General features: G+C 31.6%; 1 protein-coding gene across 1 annotated transcript; it reads left to right on the plus strand.

Moving 5' to 3' along the window:
* LOC132928058 (zinc finger protein 574-like) lies at positions 1 to 27,482 on the plus strand. The gene is made up of 5 exons (XM_060992622.1): positions 1 to 140; positions 5,226 to 5,824; positions 10,566 to 10,720; positions 15,635 to 15,785; positions 23,970 to 27,482. Exons 2-5 carry the CDS (start codon positions 5,377 to 5,379, stop codon positions 24,329 to 24,331), a joined length of 1,116 nt encoding a protein of 371 aa, XP_060848605.1. The 5' UTR covers positions 1 to 140; positions 5,226 to 5,376; the 3' UTR covers positions 24,332 to 27,482.

Below are 27,482 nucleotides of genomic sequence, written 5' to 3' on the forward strand. Positions count from 1 at the left end.
ATCACGGTAGTGCTTCCGTCTTCGTTAACGTCGTCCGTCCGTTTGCCGCCACCACAGCCGCCGATTGACGTATAGCCGTAATTTCAAAAAATCTTGCATAGGTCCAAGTCACGCTTATTTTTTGTCTGCAACGATCACAGGTGAGTTGATAACAATATTTTAATATTATATGATATAATTGTTATCGATCCGAAATCGTATATAACAGGTCACGGGGATGGGACTCACGCGATAACGACGAGTTATTGAAAGGCTTTGACGTAACGTAATTTAGATATTTAAGTATTTTCACAGTATTCGATTCTAACGTCTTTATTCTGCTAAATTATTGTGATATGATAATATTCTATTATATTTCACGGAAAACTATTGGGTAGGTACCTATAATAATTCGTTGGAAATGGTACTGAATTTTTATTTTCAATGGAACTAAAAATAAGTTTATCCGTACATTATTTTTATAAATACCTAGTAAGCACCTGTATGACAATTGACAATTATTGACCACATTTATTAATATTGCGTATACCGTATATTAATATCGTGTACGATTTAAATGTTTAAATGTGTATGCCATACACACATAATAATTATTTTTATATATATAGAGTTTAAATAATCTCTCTCTCTCTCTCTCTCTCTCTATATATATATATATATATATATATATATATTACGTGTATCTAATAAATTATCGAAATAGATTTATGGGGTATATAAATATTTATATTGTAACATTTTTTTGACCATTTCTTATATGTTTCAAATATGTTTATAGTATATATATACCTAATGTTTTCGTAAATTATATAACATGACGTAGGTATACTCGCTTACGGACATATCAGTGATTGTTATTTCATACATAATTTAATATATTTTAATTATCATCCAAAAGTTGAAATTGTGACTTAAAAAAATATTTATACTATAATGTATGCTCTATGATTACGCTATAATTTGTCTATTAACAATATTTTTTAATTAATCATTTACCTACTTACATATATAATATTAAATTTTTTATACATAATATATCTTTACTCGTATTCTTGGGAAATATATTGCTATAGTAATTGTTCTCGTTTTCTCGTTAATTTTGATATCGAATTACCGCTATTATAGAAATAATTTATTACATTATTTGAAACATTTTGAGCGTAGAGTTGTACTGTGTATATTGCAGGATAATATAAAAAAAAACTTTTAAAATAAATATTTACTCGTTTAAATTTAGTATACTGTAATTACCTAGAGATTTGCTCGAGCTAGAAAAATGAAATAGAAATTAAAAATGAAATATATTTTGTTTATTTTGTCTGTAGTTTAAAATATAATTTATCGTCTCGCTATTATTTTCTCAAAACTTGTCTTGATAGAAATTGCATGTTATTCTTATACACATATTTTGTTTATGCGCTGACCGCCAAAAAACCTCGAAAAAATAACAAGCTATTATAGGGCTACAGCACATAAACGCAACCCAAAAATGCAAAAATAAATATCTCATATTAGGCGTAAATAAATTTTACAAATTTAAAGTGTATTTTATTAAAATTATAATTAAATTATTTATCGAACTATTATACTGTAGTAAAATGTGTATATATATATCCCGGCTATTTGACGCCATTTATTAAGTGACTTGTACATGTTAATTTAATATAGTATGTATGCTAAATAAAATGTACCATGTGCACCCACTGCACACGTCATAATAATATTTTAATTTATATATATATATGCTTATATATATATATATATACCTTTAAAAAAATTTCAAACTGTCTCGTTATATATTTTTTCGTACATATAAGCATGTTTTTTTTACATAACATTTTTTTTTTGAATTATGAACTTACGATATTTTATTATGTTTCTAGTTGTTTAGAATCTATGAGTTATGATGACCAAAAAATATAGATAAAAATATAACTTTCTATTTCCGTGTCTTATATATAGATAACCTATGACAACATAAATATATAATATAATATATATAAACATAAAGTAGATACCTACATATTAATAATAAATTATTTATGTGATATAATAATACTTGAGGTAAGATGTTTCTATTCAACAAATATTGAGCAACCATCATATCCATATTATTTAAGATAAGTTATATTATATATAACCAATTGCGTTTAATAGCCATTATTTTCTGACTGTGATGTAGTATAAAAACGTTTGCTTGTAACTCCATTATTGAATATATAGGCATATATACCACACATTCTGCAGAATACATGTATCAATAATAGACAACCCCTAACTACTGTTCGCAACGACTCTCTAGCCTGATTATACGCATAACTCCTGGACAGTTAGATCGAGTCACATAATAGGTTTAATGTTTTTATTGAACAATATTTAATATAATATATATATATAGTGGTATATAATAAGGAATTATATTATAATACTCCAGTATAATGATTATTCATTAGTGTTTACTTTTTTGTCAGTTCAAAATGAAAAAATAACAATTGGTGGTTATAGGTATACCTTTATTGGAGGTAAACTGATCTATCGTTAAGAATTGGATTTCGAATAGTTTTTTTTTTTAAATAGACCAATTTTTTATATGACCTATGACATATGTATATACGGTGTTATTTGTAATTAGTATATTATAGTATTATATGATAAGTCGGTTCTGACCACGACCTGCGCATAAAAAAGGGCCATGTCAAAATTTTTTTTATTAAATTGGGTTTATTAATGAATATACATATTATATTATTTATATTACATTAGTAAGACTAATATTATTATAATTTTATTTCCTATACTTTTTACCCTAGAATTAGATCGAATTAAATCGGCCGTCTATATAATGTTACTCATATCATACCTCCATTCATATTGCTAGTTATAGGCCCGAATTCCGTAGACATATTTTAACTTCACGTGTATTATATAAATTATACTTCGAAATAATATTTTATATAAAAAAAAAATCTCCCTTTATTAGATATATATATATATAAATAACTTACATATTTATATTGTATATCATGTCTCCTACAGTCTACGTAAATAATTCACGCAAATGATCCGCCGCGATGTAATAATTAAAAAATCGATGAAACCCATTGGCAAATGACTATAGGATTGCGCGGCGAAGTCACGCCACAAGGTAATTAGTTAATATTTGAATAGTTGGTGCTGGCTGCTATATTGTTATGCCTATGCCTTATAATAAATATATATGATATAACGTGCACACACACACATGTGGACATACTTGGAACACACGCTATACGCTTCAGTATACTGCGGTGTATATAATATATAACTGTATAGGTATATGAATTATGATGTGTTATATTTCTATAGAGGTGGTTTTTGTTCGGCATTCGCATGTAATATATGCATATAATAATATAATAGTAATAATAATCATGCATTGGATAAGTCTCTATCCAAAATTTCTGGTTAAAACATTAAAATTTAAACGGCAAAAGAGATATTGATTGTTTAATTGGTCTAAGTTTTCGTCACGATATATTCTTTACGTTTTGCTTAATAATATAAACATGTGCCATCGCATGCGCAATCCCATTGTATACTGATCCCTGGACGACTGCAATAATAATTTATGTAGTCAGCGTAATATGAATTATAGATAATATATGTAGTTAGGTATGCACATATAAATATTTGGGCAATGAAAGTAACTATATTTTTAGAATTATCGCAGATCGATTTAAATTACTGAAAAAATAATAAAATAGTCTTACAAAAATTTAAATCAAAAATATAAAATCAAAAGAGTTGTCTGTTATACATAAGCTAGACAATACGTTTAAAAGGTTTTTTTATTTTTCACATTTTACAAGTCGTAATATTATACTTATTAATTTTATTTTATACAATATTATATATAATATTGAAGTATAGATATATAAAAACAAGTTATAAGACAGGTTCACTTTGAGAGTATGATAATCGATAAACTATAATTTCCATTGATAGGATATTTTTTAAATTTTCAAAGATCTTATATATTGATTTTTTTAAATTTTTATATTGGTTTTTATATATGAATTGATACATATTATATAAAAAAAAATTCTTTATTTTAAAAATGTTGTTTATTTTATCTATTTCATATTTATTTCAATAGTAGGTACTATTAGTTACATATTATAATAGCTAACATAGTCAATGATTTCCAACTGTAAACAAATTGTAAATCTTCATATTGGTAATAACGGCATGTCGATCGGTCAGTCAGATGAACACAATGTGTATACAAAGTATCTAATAAACTTATTTTTGAACCTTAAGAGGGCGTCACAATCGCATGTGTTGCTCCATCTTATGCAAGTACAAATTCACGCTCAGCAGATCACGTTTAGCTCCATATTAGCATATTGGTTTAAAAATTGGAGTGAATCAACCTATTATGAAACTTGGTGGCATCATCTGTGTTTATATGTTGGTTTTTTTACGATAGTTTAATTTTTTAGCAAGTTATGTGTATATAATATAGCATAAATTAAAAATGCTCATAACTCGCTTAAAAACTAAATAATCGTAAAATCCAACATACAAACACAGATAATTTTCTTACTATCGAGTTCCATAATAAGTCAATTTACTTTAATTTTTAAACTAACCGAGCTAAACGTGATCTGCTGTGCATAAATTTGCTAGGTTATACCCACTTATAAAACGGAGACAACACACGCAGATGTTACAGGACTCATCTTAAAGATATTATGTTTAAAACGCAAAATTAATTGTTTAGTTCAAATGACATATTTTTCACATATAATTAAATCTATCCATAACTATAGTACCGGAAATATAATAATCCGGAACTCAGTTCATTGATCACGGCTTTCTCATAATTATACAAAGATGAGGTGTATTTATTAAATATCCCTTAGCCCTTCCACTGAAAATGAACTATACAAAAGTGTTTGTATCTATAGCTAGAATACTTTTATGTATACTTAAACATAAGCCACACTGACCAAAGTATCTATCGTCGGTATCAATTAAATTGAAAATTTCAAAGATGACAGTCTGAACTTACTATTATGTGCATTTTAAGTTGATTTCATTTTCTTATACATTTACATATCATAATTTATACCTAGGTAAATTGGTTTAATTACCAATTATGTATCTGAAATACGCACACTTTAGACATATACTATCACGCTGATCAGTATTACGAAAGTCTCACCATTTCCGTTTTATTTCAGACGATCGTTGCCGATTACATATTATACAGTAATTTCATATTCAGGACAGCCGCGAGAACACATTAAGCAGTAGTATCGCGACATCACCTGTCGTGATATTATAATATTGGAATTTTGTTGTTGTCGTCGTCGAACGCTTTGAGGGACGACAATGAAACTTCAGGCACGTTCGTCGGGTGGCAGCACACCGTCGCCGCAAGGTCCACTAATGTCGCCGACGGCTGGCACCAGCGTCCGGTGGTCGCACCGGAACAGCGCGTTCTGTCCGGTGCGGTCGGCCGCCGCGGCCGCGGACACGCCCGCCGCCGAGATGCCGTATCCCGCGGTGGCCACGCCCGGCCACATGATGCCATACGGATTTCTCAACGTGCCCATGTCGCCGTACCTGTGGCCGCTCATGATGCCGTACTCGCCGCTGTCCGCACCAGGTCAAGCGTTCTGCACCGCCAACACCGGCACCACCGAATACCAGCGTCAGCTCCAGCTGCAGATCCATCACATGCACCGGCAGCAACACGAACGGTTCCGGCAACTGCAGTTCTCGCCCGACAGGGCCAGCGTGGACGCGGCCGGCCAAACGCCCGAAATGGCCAGGCTCGGTAAGTGTGTCTTTTTTGTTGGAGATCCGTTCGGATATATAAAATATATTATAATGTCCCCCATTCGTTTAATATTCGAATGTATTATACAATTAAGATGATCTCTCAGTGCACTATACTTTTTAAATTGTCGATTATATTATTATATACCGGAATAGTTATAAACTTATAAAAATATATAAAACCAATAAACTCAATAATAATTTGATCTTTATTTTTTTGTTGGTAATTTTGTTGGTGATTTTAATGTAAAATTAGGTACTCAAAAATCATAAATAATTATTATAATCGTTTTACGAGAATGCGTTTTATCCATGTTGCTCGTGTGCCTTAGAGAGAAAACAAATATTGCACAGATGAATATAAAAATAAAAATATAAAAAATAATTATGAGTACTAGGAATCTGCCTGTTTAGCGTCTATACAAATATTAGTTAAATGCTATTATTATATCAAAACAATATTAATATTTTTGTATATTATATAGCACAAAATATAATAATCAGAACGGCCGACAGTAAAATTAAACAGTTTAACAATTTATGTATAAAAAAATTTGACATAAATTTTGTATTCGATAAAATACTGATTGTAATATCGACTAAGTTAAATACCATTACTATACAGTCTATACTTCGATGCTAACATAAAATTTACAAACGTAACAATTCTGTATTTTTCCAAGTACATATTATATGTCGTTACTGTTACGTTCGGTGTCATAGCCAATTGATTCTTTAATATCGCCCAAAAGTGTTTCAACCACCGGTTATTGTTGTTATTTTATTATTAGGTGATCATATTATTTCCAAATATAAGTTTTAGCCATTTTTAATAATATCAAAAAACTGATTATAGGTCTTTTAAAATTATCGAACCTGGACAATATTAGGCAACTTTGTCGTGAATTAAACAAAAATATTATACTATGATGGCGTCTTGACACACCCCGCATATCAGTCATATCCATGTGTAATTTTATATTGTTTTCTAACGGCTGTGCAACCCTAAGTGTAAGAATGATGACATAAAAATGCTTTAAAATAAAAACCAATCGAATCATCTAAAAATGCATGTTTTTTATAATACATTTGTTCTAACATTGTATGCCAAGATACAAAATATATTAACACAATATTATAATATTTAAATGTCAATAATTGTATTACTTACCTATACTTATAATCGAAAAACAATGTTACTATCGCTTAAATAGTTAAAAATGTGATTAGTGAATACAAAAACCGTTAAATAGTGAAAAAGCTGCTATAAGCCAAATTAAAATTAAAAATGCTAAATGCTCCATAACATTGTAATAAAATCATGTTTTATCGTTATAAAATAAATTATATTACTTCAATTTACTCGTCATAATAGTCTGGAAGAATATGTTTAGTGATTTATTTCAAATTAGGTTGTGTAATTATTAAAAAACGTAAAAAATATTATATTATACGTATATGTAATATTTAATCATTAATTGTGGAGGTTTTTTTCACCGATGACAAAATTCTATTGTAGGCAGTGGCGTAGCTATCATCGGGCAAAGCAGGGCAGTGCCTTGGGGCCCCTAGAGCTTAGGGGCCCTCAGAGCTCTTGGTAAGTTTTAAAAATACATCCGTAAAATAATTGAAATAAAATTGAAAAAAGGGTTGGATATTTTTAATATGATAATTAAATACACGTTTTATTGGTATGAGTAAAGTCAACAAAATATTTGATTTTTTAACTCCAAAAGTATTACGTAGCATTGACGAAAGAACTCTGTTGCAAAAATGTGATCAGTTTCAAAGCAAGTATTCGGATGTAATAGGACCAAATTTTTCGCTCCAGTTTCTCAATGTTTACCATCTAACTTTTCCTGAATTAACTGAGACGTGTAATGTTTACCAGTTATGCAAGGATAAATAACCAAATTTGGAGTGATGGAATGTGATATAACAGAAGTGTTCATGGCAATTTTACTATTTTATACCATTCCTGTAACTTCAGCAAACTAAAAATAATCAAAAATTATCTTAGAAATAGTACCGGACAAGATTGACTCAAATATTTATCATTGATTGCAGCTTCAAAATTGGATTTAAGTGAAGTGATAGATCAATTTGCTAATATTAAAGCTCGTAAAAGATTATAAATTTGATTTGATAGCCTTTATTTTATTTGATTTGATTCGATAGAATTAATAAATTAATAATGATAAAATGTTAATATTTAAAATTAGTTTTAGTATAATTAAATGGATTTCCTTTTTATTTTGAGTATCAATTTATTATCTATATTTTATTTTCAATAATGGTTTTTATAGAGGTATTTATATTTTAAACAACAATATAACGTATAATGTGGTTTTTCCTATATATAGAATTAAGGAGCCTAATTTATTAATTGCCCCGGGGCCCATTCCCATCTTGTTACGCCACTGATTGTAGGTAATACAAGTATGTTATAACATCTCTCTTAACAGAAATCACCTTTCCAAACACTTCCGAAGTCATCGGTTAAACCTATTAAAAATAAACGTTATGTTATAAGAATTTTGGTAGATTTAGATTACTAATATCGGCATACGTATTATAGCTGAAATATAAAATCATTATTTAATCGTTACGTTGATTATATTATTATAATTTATAGTATTATGTCTGAAAATGAATAACTAGGTTTTCTAAAAGAATATAATAAAAATATATGTCTTTGGTTGAATTCTTAAGGTAGTATGGTGTAATAGTGTACGTGTACGCGCATGCATAAGTCATTGTACAGGCATTCGAAAAATATTTTTGTAAATATCCTATACAACGAATAATGCTAATAAGCTGGCGAAAAATTAACATACTTCTAGTAATCAAATTTCAATTTTGAAAAATCATTTGAATTTGTTACCGTCTATTCTATATTTTTAGGAAATAGATTTTGGACATTTTGGATAGTTTACGTAGTACTACGGTTCTAAATAACTTACTTGTTAAGTTAATATGCACTTTAAAGTGCTAACAAGACAAAAAATAAATAAAGAAGTTTTTCCTACAAAACATAAAAAAAAACTAACAAGTTCAAAATTCTTTTCAAAATTAAAATTGGACTACTAGAAGTATATTTTTTTTCGCCAGATTATTGTTCTAAATGTATGAACAATTTATTCGCTTAGAACACCCTTAAACGAATACGTTCTTCGAAAATTTACTCAACACTATCGAATACGGTTAAAAGTATTTCTTAGATGGATATATTAGTGACATTATTTTATATGATATTTACTATTCCGTTTGTATATAATATTATATACTCGTGTTATATACACCTAGTTATCTATATTTGATCTCATAAAATTATTTTTAAATTTTGAATTATTAATCATGTTTACATTGGCTTAATTTGTGAATTTTTTTCAACCCCAGCGCCTTTATCTAGTGCTGTATTCAGCAGAGCGATTGTAAATCCTTCCGATTTTAATGACCTATAATAAGGCTAAAAATTCTCCGAATAATCTATTTCAGTACTACTTTATGGATATATGTAAACTCTTCCGAGTCTTTAATAAATTTGTTTGTACATTATTGTAATTTATTGTATTATTATACTTTAATTTTGTAATAATATAAACGTAAAATTTAAAGTAATTTTTACGCAAATCTGAAGAGTTAACTAGTTTTTAAAATCGGAAATGTATATTACCGTCCGTCTATCAATCCTGTAGTAAGCCAACTTAAATACGTCCAAACGATTCATTCAAATCTTACCTCGCAGAAATCATCATGAGTCATAAAATATGGTTATAACGATGTCTTATGTTTTTATATATAATTTTATTATAAATATTAAATAGTACATAATAAAATGATAATGTAGTATACATATATAATATATATACTTACAACAATCCAATTGGCAAGATATATTTTGAATCTGATAGCTGTCGTTTTATCGCTTCATCAGTCGTTTTTTATTTTATCGTATAATAATATAATATATACATGTTGTAATGTACCTACTGTATGACGAGTTACATAAGCTATCATATAATAAATAATAAATATATACGCTATACGTTTAGATCGTCAAATATTCAACCCCGAGGAACCGTTTCCATTAGGAATTGAATTATTTTTTGATTTTATATATATTATACGCTGTATGTACTTGCATAGGTATGTTTATAATATAGTTATGGTATTATACATATTCATTATGCAGGGTACCTATCTGGCTACCTACCGCAGTCGACGAGATGGCTATCGCCAGTAATCATTTATTTTCACTTTTATTCACTGGCCATATAGGTGTACATATTATATTTACATAATTTATGCGACAACAACCCTTGTCGCATCATAATATTGTATATGACACGGAATTATAATATTATCGTTCTTTTTCGCCGTTTACGGAAAAATAAAATTTTACTTTATTATCATTATTATCATCTCAGTAATTTATTATTTTTTCAATACGCGCGGTAAGCAATTATAATTAGTAATGCGGTCAATTATGTGGCGTGTTATACAGACATTTTTGCCAACCGCCTCATGGAAATTAAAATTTAGTCGACGATAAATCGGCCGAGTGCATCGCCAACTGTCCGACGAGTTGGTCCGATTATAGGTATAATATTATAATATTATGTCCCCGGCGCACACCGTCATTCCACCACACAATGTATATTTAATAAAGAATTTTTATATAACAATGTAACCTAAATGTATAATATTGTTAAGAAATCCAACTGCAAATATTTCAGATGAAGTTTCTGAAACGCCGTTGAACTTGTGTATCAAAAAGCGAAGTCAAGAAATTTGGTCGCCCGGAAGTTTGTGCGAGAAGGAAACGTCACCCGTATCCGTTGCCCCGGAAACTTTAACAGACAATGTTTTGGGAGTAGAGAGATCTTTTCAGGTACCTATATATAAAACATAGTCGTATCATAATATACGCAATATCATACTTTTACTACGTTTGTCGCACAAGAAATTTTAAACGCACTTCGTATTACTTTTTTTTTTGTAATTTACACCTATCTATTGTATGGTGTATACAACTTCGGCGTATTTTTTTCCTGTTTGCTTATAAGAAAAATCGCACTAAACGTTTGCCGCCAATAGTGACATTAGAAATGCACATTATACTGCTTTGATTTGCCAATCGACGATTTCGGTTATTATTGCTTTATACATTATTTATATAGATCCCACTGCGTTATAATTAGTTTTATTATTTTTACATGTCATTTTTAAATGACGTATTTGCATCGATGTTTAAGTACAGATATAACTGTTCAGGTAGACCAATGCATTCATTTTATTATGGTAAGGAATAGGTGTTTCGTCATAGACATAATATGAGGAGAAATTGATTCTCTGATATTTTATGGCGGTGGCAAATATATGATTATGATGCTTGAATATTATTTTTATTTTTACGAGAGCATAGTATGTAATTTCAATTTTACCACAAAATATTTATGTTGTAATAGTTATGGAAGTACACTTATAGGAATGCTTATTTTATATAATATGGATAGTACTTCGAAATATTTTTACTAATTATACAATTCAACAACACTTCAATAAATGATTAAATGTTAATATATATAATGTGTATATACCTATATATATGTATATATATTTTATAATATCATTGGTAAATTATTTGAAGAATAAATGGATGTCGTCTTCTCCCATAGTATATTAATTTTTTATACACAATAAGTAAAAGTATTTATTTTATTTTTTTCTCTCCCAAAAAAAACCCTATTATTATGCAGATTAAATACTTACTATATTACTATATTAAAATGGTTATACTTGCACGTCTTTCTTTTTAATTTAACTGTCTTTATTTACAAATCTTTCGTTTATTGCGCAATAAATATTTTCATAAACTGGCCTCATTTACATATTGTAACTTGCGAATGATTGTAAAACAATCATTAACCTTATTATGATACAATGCGTAATCCATCCGTATTAGATCGTCGTATCGAGGACTACTAACAGTACACATCTCACACGCTCATTAAAAACAATCGTCCGACGCGTATATTCATTTGTCGCCAATGTATACTATATATAGGGTATTACCGCATAATCGCATAGTTAATAAAATAATATTAATACAGAGTTAATAATCATAACGATCACATAATAAATTAAACAGATACACCAACATTTTTTTTTACCCAGTTGTGATCAATTAAAATAAATTTATAAAAAAATAGAAAATTACAGTATAATTCTCATTTAAATATTATTATAGCGGATGAAATACTTCATAATATAAGACATAAGTAACACTGTGTATACTTATATTATATTATACGGTTAGTCGGACTCGTTCATTTTTCTATTGTCTCAACGTTCATGAATTCTTACATTATTTCATTTAGTATAGGTATACATATTATTAACTCACAAATCTAAAATAGAAAAAATAATGATATTTTAGTGGTTGTTGTATCCAAATATCTGCGTGACAGGTCTTTCTTAGGGGGCGAATAGATTGGTGATTCAGAAAGTGATTTTTTTAGTGGGATTTAAAAATTTTAAATAATTGTCATGTATGTGCTGTGCAAATGTACAATATCGACTATCGACGAAAAAAAAAACAGGACGATAAAAAGCTCCACGCGACCATTATTATATAGATATAAGTACCCGTGCGTTCTTGACGTAGAAATCCAAATCAACGGAGAATTCATCATCATTAAATATTAGGTAAACGCACATGGTAACCATATAACTAAACGCCCCCACATAAATCTGTTTATGTCTTTTCGATTGATTATATCCAAAATTCTATTTACTCTGTATTATGCTATTTTACAACAATATATTAGATAATTATTTATTATACTTAAATTCACAAACGTACCGGACACGCGATATTATATGGCCACTATATTGCAAGGTAGTACTTACCACATTGACCGTTTTTGGGTTACTTCTCAATAGGTAAAATAATATCTATATACGTATTATATACTCGTGTTATAATGATTTATAACCGACGAGCAGAAAATATCCAATTGAGACTATTTTATTATTATTATTTTTATTGGTGCTTTACCTACTGTTAAACGAATAGCAAACAATTATGTCGTAAGCAATAAGCGTATTGTATGTGCACAAATGTAATGTATATAGCATAGAAATCTACGGATAATCCTAAAAATTTTATTTTTATGATTTTGTGTGTTTTTATTTGCAGTGGTTCTATATGATAATGTTATTTTAGATAATCATATGATAGCGTTATTGATTACCTAACTTCATATCTGATTTGGGTGTGTGTAACAATATTTTATCCTAATACTGCATAAAAACTAAAAAGTAATTAGATTAACTGTAATATGGTTTACGAAAACGCGAAAATATTGTATTATTATAGCGACGCACTGTACTGCAAACGCGTATCACCGCCGCCGAGAAGTCGTTAAAATATGTACGCCATGTCGGTATTGTGCGTGTATAAATATCACTATAATATACTCACACGCGTCATACGAGTTAATCGAGAACGTATGAGATTATTTTTTTACTGCCGAGCGCAATGGTACACGATATCAATATATATACATAACGACTCGATCTTGCGACAATAATTCCATATTTGTCACACCGCGGCTAGGAATATATTACAGTATTGTACGTACAGAGAAGCGAATGCGGCCACGAGTTAATTAACGAAATTGCAATTTTTTTTTATGCCACTCTCCGCGACGAGATAAAGCTCGCGGAACCGTTGTTGATTATTATTTTTTTATTTCCCATAGCGGCGGCGATTTAAACCGAGTTATACTGCGCGCCTGATATATTATACTGTCGTCGCGACGTCGAGTTTCGCAAACGTGTTTACCTCACCCCTCACCCACACGTAAACCGATCACCCAGTGCCTTTCTCACTGCGAGGCATATAATAATGTATTGTGCTAGTGCGCTGCTTTATACGACGATAACATAATTTATATACATAGTATTATGTATATTATAAAGCGTTAGGCATATAGGTATATATTATACGTGAAATGGTTTGAACGAGTTGCACTTTAGCACGGAGCTAAGAATAACAACTATAGGCGTGTAAGGGGTGGCTGATGAGAAGACCATACGTAGACGTAAAAATATTATATTCTTGGCACTGATGACAGATCTAAAATGTGTGACCAGCTATTAGTACTAATACGCCTAAATGCCTAATACGAGTAATGTGCGTGCTACCCTTAGAAATGGTATACGAAGATACGGATGAACAAAGCTTTAAAAAATAAATCGTCTTCGAATACCTTTGCAAAATTCTGAAACACGAGGTAAGAAATAAGAGGAAACAAAAATGCGTCCACTTAATTACTGATTCAACTTAAACATGAGTGTTGGTGATCATGTATTCATGTCATCCAAACAAACAAAATACACATTCCGCAAAATGCTTAACAGGTATGATAGCTACTGCCTATAATTTGAAAAATAACGATTTGATGACTTGGAAGTTGAAATATAGACACAATAATAAAAATGTTAAATTGTGAAATTGATAAAGTTGTTTTTATCAATAATTTAATTCATAGGTGGTACATCGGGACTGGTAACAATATAATATTCTTGTAGGTACATGTAAATCATTATAATTTATTTTAGGCTATATGATTATAATGATTACAATAATAAACAATGAATAAATAATAAATAATATTTTACTCAATAAATGATAAAAGTATAACAGTAGAAGATAAAACATTTGTTTTGTCTGTAGTACAAATATTACTCAAAATATTATATTTTATAATATATAAAATCGATGATATATATACCGAAACATGTATATAACAGTCTAGGCGATTTGATTCATGGAACTAGCAAAATAATTAATAGGAACCCTGATTTTTTCGCCACGATATGCGTGTTTTAAATCGTCTGCGATTTATAATCGTTAATAACTACCTATGCGTAATTATTACCCTAAGCTTGGTCGGAGAGTCACAACCATGCGGACGATTATAAAATCGGACAGCGTTACATTATTATATGTATACAATAAATCATTTGTATATAGATATACCACACGGTAAGACGCGGTCGCGAATCTCAACCCCTTAAATCGTATTTATGAACTTTTATATAACTATCGTCCACGCGAAACTCGATCAGCCCACTCACCCGACGTCCAACTGTTCGCTATGAATTCTTGCTTTCTTTCTTTACGTCGACTATCACTGGCCTAGAGTGCCAGCCATTTCGACAATTGCCGTGTATAATGACTATATAATATGTAATAGGTTAAATTATTAAGACAGTTATTCCTTTTTAGTTTTTATTTCAAAAGTGATGAAATCATCTTTTAAAAAAAAAAATTTAATACGATAATAAGTTATAAATTTAATACGTATTTCAATTAATTTTGCATTGCCTACTATACATATTTTTAATAGGTAAAGACTATTATTATAGCTTAAAAAACTGAAAATTTATTTTATAAAATCTTTAACTCGCGAGTAACAACTAGAGACTCGCCTAATTCATTTCACAATTGATAGATCACAATAACGAACAAAACTCACGAAGTAATGATTTTTTGAAATCCAGACTTTTTTGTAGTCTCTACGATGTAGGTACATACGCTTACACTTAAATTAGTTAATTCACACCACAGTCTCGCGCATGATGCAGTGTTTGGGTTTTCTTAATGTTTCAAAGCTAAATTTATGTATTTAATATATAGAAATTTTTTTTTATGCTTTTACGTTTATAGAGACTTTGCCACTTCTATAGTGTGTAGTATATTTACGAATATCCATTTACGCAGTTTTTTTTTCAGTGCCAGTTGTGCTACAAGACGTTCAAGCGTTCTTCCACGCTATCGACGCATCTACTTATTCACTCTGACACGAGACCATATCCGTGTCAGTTTTGCGGTAAACGGTTCCACCAGAAGTCAGATATGAAGAAACACACATATATACACACTGGTGAGTATCTCTATAATAATCATTAGAGTAGAGCAAAAATGAAATTTTATTTTATTCGAGGTTTATCAAATATATATAAAGAGTCATTATAAAGAATATTATTATTTAATCGATGTATAAAGTCACACAAAAACGATGATGATTTTGAATAACCAAAATATTCATGTATTGTATGTATACTATTATAATATTGTCAAAAACACGGTTTCGTAAAATAATATACGCCGTTGTCGGTGACAGCACTTATTAGGGCGTATTTATATTAACTGCAGCGAGCTCCCGTCTACGCTCGTCTTCATTTATTACTTCATTCAAAGCGTATACAAAAACTGCAGCTGCATCGTTGTATTATATATTATGCGGGAACGTACAATAATTTATGGTGATCCGTTTAATGAAGACTCATAATATTTAAGAAAATACTGTTTTAAAAAATATTTTTTTAACATACTTCTGTTATAAGATATATATTTTTTAAAATAATTAAATTTTATACTATTCTTTATTAATATATTTTTTAAGTGTTTTACACTTTTGAATGACTACATATATATTTTTATTTTAGATTCCAAAGCAGAATTTTATTTCGAGAAATTAGATTTATATAAATCAAATTTCGGACAAGGAGTTTATTAGTTATTAATGTATAAATATTTAAAGTTATGATCAGTGAAGTAGTGGACCAACATTTAATTTAATTTTTTAACTCATCTAAACTTAAATATTATATAATATCAAAGTACTTAGAAAATACATTCTGTTTTGGAATAAGGAATTAAAAAAACATTTTTTTTTATCAAAAAAGTAAAAAATTAGTAATAAACAAAAAAAGTATAAAATATATATTTCAGAAAAACATTACTTCAAAACAGTTTTAAAAAACTATAAAAAATATTATTTCATTAGTGTTATAATTTTTTTTTCAAATAATGAGTGTTACGTAAAATAGATCACTCGGTAAACCTATACCGCGTGTATCACATATGTAGTGTTTGGTTAACGGGGTGGAGGACACTGTAGGGGCGTCCCACGAGGATAGATTGACTTTTCCATTAAAGCAAATCGCGTCACTACACTATTCTTATACGTCGTACACTTAGGCGTATGTGCAGTAGAACATGCACCACAGTGACTGCACACACATTATACTATTATAGTAATAAACATACTATATTATATTATTATAATAATACTTAAGCCCGTATTGTGTTTGAACACTGGCACGAGGCACGAGCGCGCGTTTGCTCGGTTACCCTTGAGAGGGTTTTCGACGGTGGGCGCGACAGCGGTGTAGAAAATAAGAGGTTAACAAAATAAAAAAATAAATAAAACACAAAAAATGCGGTTAGGTAAACGGATACGTGTGACTTAACGGTTCGAAGATTCTACACACACATACGGTGAGCGCGTGGCGGTGCCGCTGGTTCCGGGTGGTGGTCTCGTCGCGCAGAGGATGCACGGGGCGTGCGGAGGAAATGCAAAAATAATAAATATATATATTATATGCGTCCCACAGTCGCACTCGTTACAATAATATATAATATTAATATCTATCGTACACACACATATATAAATATATACGTACATAAATACGACCCTATAAATAATACATCGACGGCGGCCCTCGTCGTATACAATAATAATAATAATAATAATAATATTATGTTATATTGACTATAAACGCGTGTGTGATGTGCCACCGCCGCCACCGGAGCGAGTCGTAACAATAATTTCTCGGACGTGTCAATATTTATTTAAACGGTCGAGCGAGGCACGCGTCCGGACGCGTAAATTTCCGTACGGTTTTTATGTTGTGTTTTTTTTTTACCTTGCCGTCTCGCTTCGTCCCCGCGGCGCAGGTTATGTATTGTATTATTGTGTATTTGTATTTTTTATACGAATATCAAACGATAAAGCGAAATTGATGGCTTTTTCAGGTTCGTTTTTTACTTAGTCTGTATGTGTTTGGTTTTGTGTTTGGGCAGGTACCTATGTAATTATATAGGTACAATAATAATATTATGATTTATGTGTACGGTTTATTGATTTGCCCCGGCGGGGTGTTTTTCCGTTATTATAATATACTTGTATTTGTATTTGCGCAGTAAATTTGTAGCGAGACCCGTGTAATGTCACCGCAACAAATTTGTTAGACGCGTCACCCGTATCATTGTCATTTATTATACTGCGACATTGGGACAAATAAGTTATAAGAAGGATTTTAGCACTCGTATTTTTTTCTGTGCTTCTAATTTATGTAGCAAATATCTGCAAAACATACACATTTTAATTTAATTCTTGAGCGAATGAGCAATAGGTGGAGATGGGTTTGTAAGTTGTAAATCATAATAAATAAAATCGTTCATATTATTACATAATCATTTTTAAAATTAAATTTTTTTGCTCAATATAATATTATTATTTTATATAATTTTTTAAAATCGATACGAATTTTAATTTTTTTGTCAGCATATCATCCAAATCTCCTCTCAACTAATGGTATAAAATATAAATGTGTTTCTTCTCGAGAAAAAAAATTAAATCGCCCTTATATTATCACGAGTTCAGAAGTTAAAATAGGTTTAAATTGCAATTATCAGTTGCCTAGAATTTTTTGAGAGTAGCCAAATTGGTTCCCATTTTGTCATTTTTATGACTATATTATACATTTTTGAATATATTTTTATGTAGAAAGTGTTACGTTACTAATTTGTACATTTTTAGTATGGATTAGATCGGTAATTATTGATTACTAATTTGCAATAATCATTAATCAGTATCCACATTGGCTGGTTGGTTAATATATAAGACTTTTTTTTTTTAGTTTCATATTTGAATGTAACCGAACGCATATTCTTAATTATTCTAAGTTTTTAACTTCCCCTTTTTATAACATTTCAGTCTAATAATCATTAGTCATTTCTATTATTTATACTATCGTAGAAGGAGGAAGAGGGAATTAAGTGGAAAAACTGCAAATCGGCGGCAAGGGCACCCTTCACTTCCTCCTCCCCCATTGCGAGTTATTGTTTTCTAGACGTCGAAAAACTCAGTTATACAGGTCGATAACAAAATATTAATATTTCATTATTAATTCCACCCGCGAGAGCGCGGCGTGCATCACGTCATTCCGATTATATATTTTGTACGCGCGGTATCTTTATATAATTTATTTATGATTTTTACGTTCGTTAAAAAACCTGTGCGGTAAGAAGGTCGAGCGTTATTATTTAATAATATATTTAAATATATAATATACATATATACTTGCGACGTGTGTACACACGAGAGTTAATGGGCGCCCTGCGATTCAACACATACACACACACACCGTGCGTGTGTCCGTTTTCAGTTATTTTTCTAGTAATTGTCGGCGACGACTTTACACTATATACGCATTTCGTAAATAATGCGTAATAATAAGATATTTCACCCGTAAATCAAACGTCCTTTAATAACGACGTTTACACACCGACTCTCAAAACTCCACCTCGCGTATATATTATATACGTGTGTGTATATAACATTATACATAATATATACTTTTATATGTTTATATATATATATATGTATATAAGCATTAAGTATATAATATATATACTGTATAGGCGTGTTTGTGTTGTTTGTCCGATCTGAATAATAATATATAATGATTTATCGATAACCCTCTGAAATATTATTATGTCGGTCGCATATACCGTAAAGTATGTGCGTGCGTGTGTTATGTAGGACTTGGGTACATATAATATTATGTTTGTTGTATATGTATATGTATATACTGTAGGAAGGTGGTGGGTATGTAAAGTCTGTTTAGACCGGAGGTCACACCCCTACAGCACTGCCGTAAATCGTAATAATAATAATAATAATAATAATAATATTATTATAAGTATCTATTATAAGTATATAGACGTTTTACCCGAATGATGTAAAACGCCAAACGGCCACGATATATACAATATGTGTTGGGTGTGCACATATTATTTACCGCGCTGTGGTTTTAGGTATATTTATATAATATATATACTATATAATATGTACCATATTTATTATTTACACGACTAAATCAAACGGAACTTATTGTAATTTGAATGTTTATTCTCTTTAAGTCCTAGACTGTTGTGTTTAGGATACAAATTAATAATTTTTATTCGCGTTAGAATCCGATGTATAACGCACACTTTCTGTCTTTGTACATTACATATTTTGTGCAAATAATATTTATTAATTTTAATTCGCCTCATAAAAAGTGATGTTACTACTAAAATACAAAATCCCTTTAAACTACAGCTCAACTTTACAAATAAAATGTTCACTATATACTATACTATAGATATACACTGCTATAATAAGACCGCTACTAACTTACAAATTTCGAGTTTAGGCACCCGCTTGCCAAATTAAAATTAAAATATATACTTCGTTTATATATAAATTGCATATTATAAGAGTTTTATTCTTCGTTACCTTTTAAATTAGATAATGTAGCCTACTATGTAGGTCGCTGTCAACATGAAATAGACACGTGAAATTACCATTCATAGGTTTTTAACGAGAAAAAAGTTTCGGAATCACAAAAATAATAATCTGTAACTTCTAAGAATTTATTCTGCGTATACCTATGTATAATTTTCTACTCTTCCTTTGGTCATAATCATTTTGTTTCCGGATGAACTGCGTATGATATACTTATATGCCACGGTCACATAAACTATTATATTTTGGCATATGCTTTATACATATACTTACATAGTGTATACAATTTAATTCATATAAATCAATTATTTGAATCAATTTTGCAATTTGAGTAATAAAATAGGTACTTACTGTAAGCAGTATAAGCTGTGTAATGTGTATATAGATGTATATTATACTATTATAAGTATCAACCTCGAGATTTTTAAATAATAAATAAATGTATACACTTTTTTAAGTTTGAGAAAAAACTGCGATATATATGTATACATTGTGCAATTATACATACATTGATACATGTAATTACAGACATCTACAAAGGTCAAAGTTGCTATTGTGTTTTTTGTTTTAATGCATCTCAATGAATTTCTATAAGTCTTTTTTTAGGCCAGTCGCGAAATGTCGCTGTCAGCCTAGGATAACTCGTCCAGCAACTTGTTCCCGGTTTATGGGTATTGTGTTGGTATACAGAGTGTATCACAAAGATCTGACACATTCAAATTTAATTTTAATATAAAATTGTCATATCTCTATGATACACCGTGTATAGTCGAGTATAATGGTATAAATAATAATAATATAAGAATGTGCGTGTTATATACTCGAATTAGCAAGAATTATTTAAACAAACGCTTAATTAGCTTTAATTCTAATCGTTAAAACTTTAAACATATATATGTTCGCTATATGTTCGTCATAATAATAAATACCTAATAAAAATACACATCTTCACATTTGCACAAAAACTTACATTCATTAGCCGTTGCCCGTTAGAGCCCATAAAAACAAATCTTATTGTCTTGTTATTTGTAGTCAATATGATTGTGTTACATTAGTTTTTTCTACATTTATAACTTCTTATTCCCATAACTTTTCTATGTACGTGATAGTCAATCAAACATTTTACGGCAACGAATTGACTGCTGTCATATAATAAAATACTGTTATAAATTAGTATAAAATTACTATACTTCTAATTCAGTCGTTACATTGTGTGACACGTGCATAACACCCCTTAAAATATTGAACACATAATTATTATCCACTTCCCAAAATACTCAACAGCACATTAACATCGGAAGAAACTCACAATCAACTGAAACATTACTTATACTTCAATGAAAAAAAAACCTAAATCTGTAATAATTCGTATGTAAATTAATACCATAGGACAGCAGTCCGGAACCTTTTCGTGTAAATGAAGCAATTTTTCAAATAATTGCAAAATCGTGATTTTCAAAGAGCCGCACTGATTAGGATAGAAAAAAACAGGCTAATTATATCAATCGCAGTAATGTATACATACATATAACAATTAATAGTAGTGACAATAATAATCACAGTATAAGTGTATAAGTATATTATTATTATTATCTATTCTTTTTGGGCCATCACTCCATCATTATGCCACTAGATTATATTTTATTGTAGGCGTATCATATAAACCCCGTAAATGTCGATCGAACGATTTGATGTCAGTATAGAATTCCAGGTAATACCTATATTTAAATATACGCATGTATATGAGAGGTACCTTATACTTATATATCAGTAAAATATTATATTACACACCCACGGTACGCGATACATATTTTATAAATTGACATATTTTTGAATACCTACCTACTATACGTGCGTATAATATAAGTGTGTGTACGTATATGCCCCCCCGCGGACACAATAATAATTATGGCCTTTATTATATTATTATGTCGACCTGTAATAATAATAATAATATATATCGACTTTCGACGAACACTTTTATTTTAAATACATTAATTTATTGTATGTGTGTGCACAAACCTTATAATAATATGATATGCCGCGGGCGCGTGGCGACGATTTTTGGCGAGCTATTTAAAATATTTTAATAAAAAAATCAAACGGGATTAAGTGCAAGGTGTACTGGCTATCGGGGTTTTTCACCGTGTAGAGTATACTTTGACGTCGTGTAAAAAGCTCAACCCTCGAAGCGTATGCACGTCGTCGCAGGCGTCGCACGAATACAATGTATAATTACGGTATAGTAAGTACATAATGGCGAATGCAATTAGTCGCGGTAAGTGCATTTTAATTATTGTATACGTATAGCATACGAAGTACATATACACTAACCTACCTGACTTATTATACACTCTAGTAGTAGGTATATCATACGGTCAAATTGAAACAGTGGCGGTGAGTCCTCGGCCACATGCGCCCTAATTCACCCCCTACTGACCCCTCCGACCCGGGCACGGGCGCACGCCACCCACGTACGCAAAACACTGACGTCACGTGCAGGGATTGGTGTAAAGTTTGCGCGGTCCGTCCGGTCACTAGCGGGGGAGGTCGTGACTGAGCGAGACGAAAAGGGGGCGCGTCGAATGTTTACGAGCATATTATATACACACACACACACACACACACACACACACACAGAATATATATTGTAATATTATGTGACATTATATTATAATATACAGAGTGATCGTTTTCCGTCTGAAATTAGTACATTTTGCCATTTTGGTATATTATGTTGTAGTGTAGTGACGTAAATACGTAATAAGAAATTTGTTTTTGTACTTGCGGGTAGAACTATATATGCTGTCCGCGTGTAATATCATCAAATAATGTTAAAACATTAAAAAGTAAATACTAATACCTAACAATATGTTGACAATTTAAAGAGTTTTAAAAACAGAAGATTTATAGACTATATATAGATAGGTAGTTAAGTTAGATAAGTTACGTATAATTTGGTGCATAGTATAGTGTTAGTAAAAATTATGAACTTCTGAGCAGATCTATCCCTACCACCTCCTTCCACATTAGAATTACGAGTTTGGAGATGTACATAACCCATAAGGAGATCTGTGATGATGAGAGATTTGAAAAACATGTTTATGATAAAATATAATTGTAAGGAGCTGAGTTGATGTAGCTATCTCTATGATGTGGCTGTAATGTAGGTTGCAATAACGCATCGTTTGTGTCGTATATGCAATAGGTGTCCCATCTATACCGAATGACCTTTGATTAAAATGTGTACTTAGATTGTGCGTATAGACGTATAATAGCAATATCGTCGAACGACGATGCGGGGGAACACGTTATCACAAAAAATTACTAAACTCGTCGATAGATTGTTTGCGGGGAGTAACTCGAGAAATTAATTTGAGCGTGGTTATTTTTCTCGGATAGCTATTACGTGTATTCACCAATGCACCGCCCGACCATCGCGTATTTCTGTATACACATAGCATATAATATTATATTATTATAAAGCCCCGCGTGACAGTACGGGTGCAGTGTTGTTGTTAACGTGTACGGTTGATGTTTTTTAAGGGTGCAGCGACTTCGAATAAAATACGATACAAATATATAATAATATAATGACGTATAATATTATACCTATGTATATATGTATATATATATATTATAACTGGGCGATACGGGGGTGTTGTGCGATGTATTATATTATATTTGTTTTTCCCTGTCGTTTTTCAGGTGAGAAACCGCACAAGTGCGTGGTGTGTCACAAGGCGTTCAGCCAGTCGTCCAACCTGATCACGCACCTGCGCAAACACTCGGGCTACAGGCCGTTCCCGTGCGGGCTGTGCGACAGGGCGTTCCAGCGGAAGGTGGACCTGCGCAGGCACCGGGAGAGCGTGCACCCCGGGTCACCGGCCGCCCAACAGTACCACATCACCAGCACCACGGCCGCGGTGGCCGAGCACCCGACCGCCGTCAGCATCGCCGCCGCGCTGCAGGCCCCGTCCACTGCCGCCGTATCCGCTTCCGCCGCGGCCGCAGCTACAGCCTCGGCCATTGACGCCGCCGCGGCCGGAAGTGGCGGCACGGTCAGCTAGTGGACGCGCCGCGGAAATGACGCGTCGACCGGCACACGTTCTCGTTTTGGCGGTGCCCAAGTCCACTGCCGCACTAGTCTGCACCGCGGCAGGCCTGGACACCGATGACGAAACGAGAGGACGAACTCTTGGCGCGCTCCTTTTCGTCGGATGTTCGACACGTCCGCGCAAGCGAAGACGGTGACCACCGCCGTATAGCGACTCGTCAAAGACTAAAATATATATATTTTTGAAAAAACTATTCTATATATACAAGTACGCGCTGCTACCGCCTCCGTGCCAACGAGACCAAAGTGAATATCCAAACATCACTGCTCGGGGAGGTGCCACAAGGTTTTCAGAATTTTGTCGAATTATCTTCATACCATCTACCCGTGTGACTGACAGTACACCGCGAATTTTTTGGCCACGAACATATGCAGGCAATATTGAAGAAACTAACGATTAGCATTTAAACCGCAACACGTGATGACGACTACGACGGTCGTATAATAAGCATAATATAATATAACACGTCATTATATGAATTACGACCGGTCGCCGCCGATCAGGGTGGTCTGTGCCGGGCTATTTCTTTTACGCGAGTTTTGCAAAAATAAAACTTAAAAAAAATAAAATAATGTCCGTTCGCCCCGGGAGGCCTGCAGCGCCGGTCTCTGGGGACGCATCTCGAACTTGCGCGAACATATGTGTTTCATCCCTCCACCCACGAATCTGTGGGTTATACATCATATTAGAAATGCGTGCAACACATACGATTATATTATGTCATGTTCGTCGAGGAACTTGTTAGGCAAAAACCGAAAATCGCGTGTACCTACCTACTGCAACTGGGAATGAGAACGGCACACGTGGTCGCTCTACTGCCGCCGTGGTGTTTGTATTCAATGTATTCGACAAGTCGTGATTTATAGTGTTATCGACCGGCCGAAAAGAACTAAGCGTGAACACATTATTATTTATAGTCAACAGAGTCAACAGACCATTATTATTATTATTATTGTACATATAATTATTATTTTAACGTCGAGTCATATTATGTATATCATAAATGTAGTTCATTACAGTCGTAACCCGCAGCAGTTCGCACACATACGGCGGGCCTCGAACCACATGGATTCCAGCCATGTACCTGCCGTACACCGTAGCGGACATGCGCGCATCTCTAGTCCGTCCACACGTTTACCATTCGATTCTACTAGTGTGCAGAATCGTGTAATATATAATATTATGACGTTATAGCCCTCTATGTTAAGTATTTCTATTACCAAATTATTTAGGCGCGTTCGAAACACGCCGCACAGTCGGCGACCGATGGACGCAGCTTGATCATTATTAATAATATTTAATAATATTATATATATATACTACGCATTCACCCCATTCGAAATATGTTTGAAAAAAATTATTGCCTATAGTTTTTATTATCACTTTTGTGTGTACATATAAATATTTTTATTATAATTTCAATTGCATTCAGCGTATTGTTGGCCATTGTATCGATTACGATAGTTATATTATGCCACGGGCTTTCGCAGCGTTATACGCGACGTAGCCGCACGCGTGTACAGTGGACGCGACAACAGCACGACGAATTTAAAAAAAAGAAACCGTTTTACTTTTTACCGATGCCCGTTTTTGTCCGAAACAATTATTTATACATCCCAGTGAAGAAGAAAAAAATAAACACCGGCGCACTCACAACGGTAATAAAAATATACCCGGCACACATTTCACAGTTTCGGTCATTTTTTACATATATTTTCTTTTATTTACACCTGTCTTCGCTGCAGTGTAGGACACGTGCGCATTATTAATTACCTTCCCGGCGCCGCCAGATAGTAGTAAACGGCGCTGATATTATTTTTACCGTTATATACTTATTATTACTTTAACGTAAAGCGAGCTCAATGCAAATTGACGAACAATCCGTAATATTCGCATTTGTCATAAATCATCACTATCACAATCATAATCATCCTATACTTGTTCCATATCATTTCCGAATAAACCGAAAATAGTCCGTCGGCGAACTATTTATACGACATTTTCTATGGTCCTACATCATTTCGGTGACTTTTTTTTCATCATTATTATTATTGATAATATTATTGAGATCGCTTCACTTCGTGTTAACCATATTATATACATCATACTCAATATTATTGTACACGCGTCGACTTATCGTTGTGATTATTATTATGTTATATAATGCATTTTCATTTTGTGCTAGCTTTAAGAAAGTGATAATTAAAACGAAAAATCAACAATATTAAATAATACGATATTTTACACTGTTGTCGTTCGTAAACATATTTTATTATATTTGACTAATTAATTATTATTATTATTATTGATATTGATATAATTATATTCGTACCGCTCCGTTGTCCGTATACACCAGTGATTTGTAAATTGTAATCACGATACGCGACGGTCGGTAATTTTATTAAACTCTATGTAAGACATTATTTTGTTCCTTTTACTCTAATTTTTTTTTTTTTTTATATTAATATGTTTTGTTTTATTCTTTGTTTTTCTTTCTTTTTTTTTTGAATCAAATCATTGTATTGCGTTCCAAAAACGGTACGTTAATCGGATATGACAGTTTTTAATTGTACGCCTACGTTTTTATTTTGTGCAAATTAACTTTTCATAATATTATTTAGTATGTATTAATTTTTAAATGTGTATAAACACCATGATAAACGAAAATTATGTCATCACATTTTTTGGCCCTGCATGTTGTCAAAAATCACGCACAGCTCTTTATAAAACCACAGATTAAATATGCCATATAGATATGCAACGCCAACGTCATCATTTATCGATCGTTATTTTTATTTTGAATTCGACTCACTATAGCGGCGGCACATTGTGTCATGAGATGGGAAATAAAAGTGTCTACTCGTCTCCTGACACCACGGCGAGTACTCTTGAGCCGAATACTAATTTAAGTAACGACCGATCAATGATTGCATGTAGGCAATATGAGTTCCATACATCTATATAGTGTTATTTAATTTATGATAAAACTAATGATAAAAATCACACTAATTGTATACCTATTATTTTATTATAACCAACGATAAACAATGATTTTGTAATGTACTTTTTTATACGACGATATTATATACATATAAAATAAATA

Source organism: Rhopalosiphum padi, chromosome 3 (genome assembly GCF_020882245.1).
Source record: "Rhopalosiphum padi isolate XX-2018 chromosome 3, ASM2088224v1, whole genome shotgun sequence".
NCBI lineage: Eukaryota > Metazoa > Arthropoda > Insecta > Hemiptera > Aphididae > Rhopalosiphum > Rhopalosiphum padi.

Bases quoted from the DNA above. Each gene is read 5' to 3' on its own strand.
- LOC132928058 (XM_060992622.1), top strand. From the start codon at position 5,377: ATGAAACTTCAGGCACGTTCGTCGGGTGGCAGCACACCGTCGCCGCAA. The intron at 10,721-15,634 runs GTACCTATATAT...TTTTTTTTTCAG, and splicing joins GAGTAGAGAGATCTTTTCAG to TGCCAGTTGTGCTACAAGAC. The intron at 15,786-23,969 runs GTGAGTATCTCT...GTCGTTTTTCAG, and splicing joins ACACACATATATACACACTG to GTGAGAAACCGCACAAGTGC.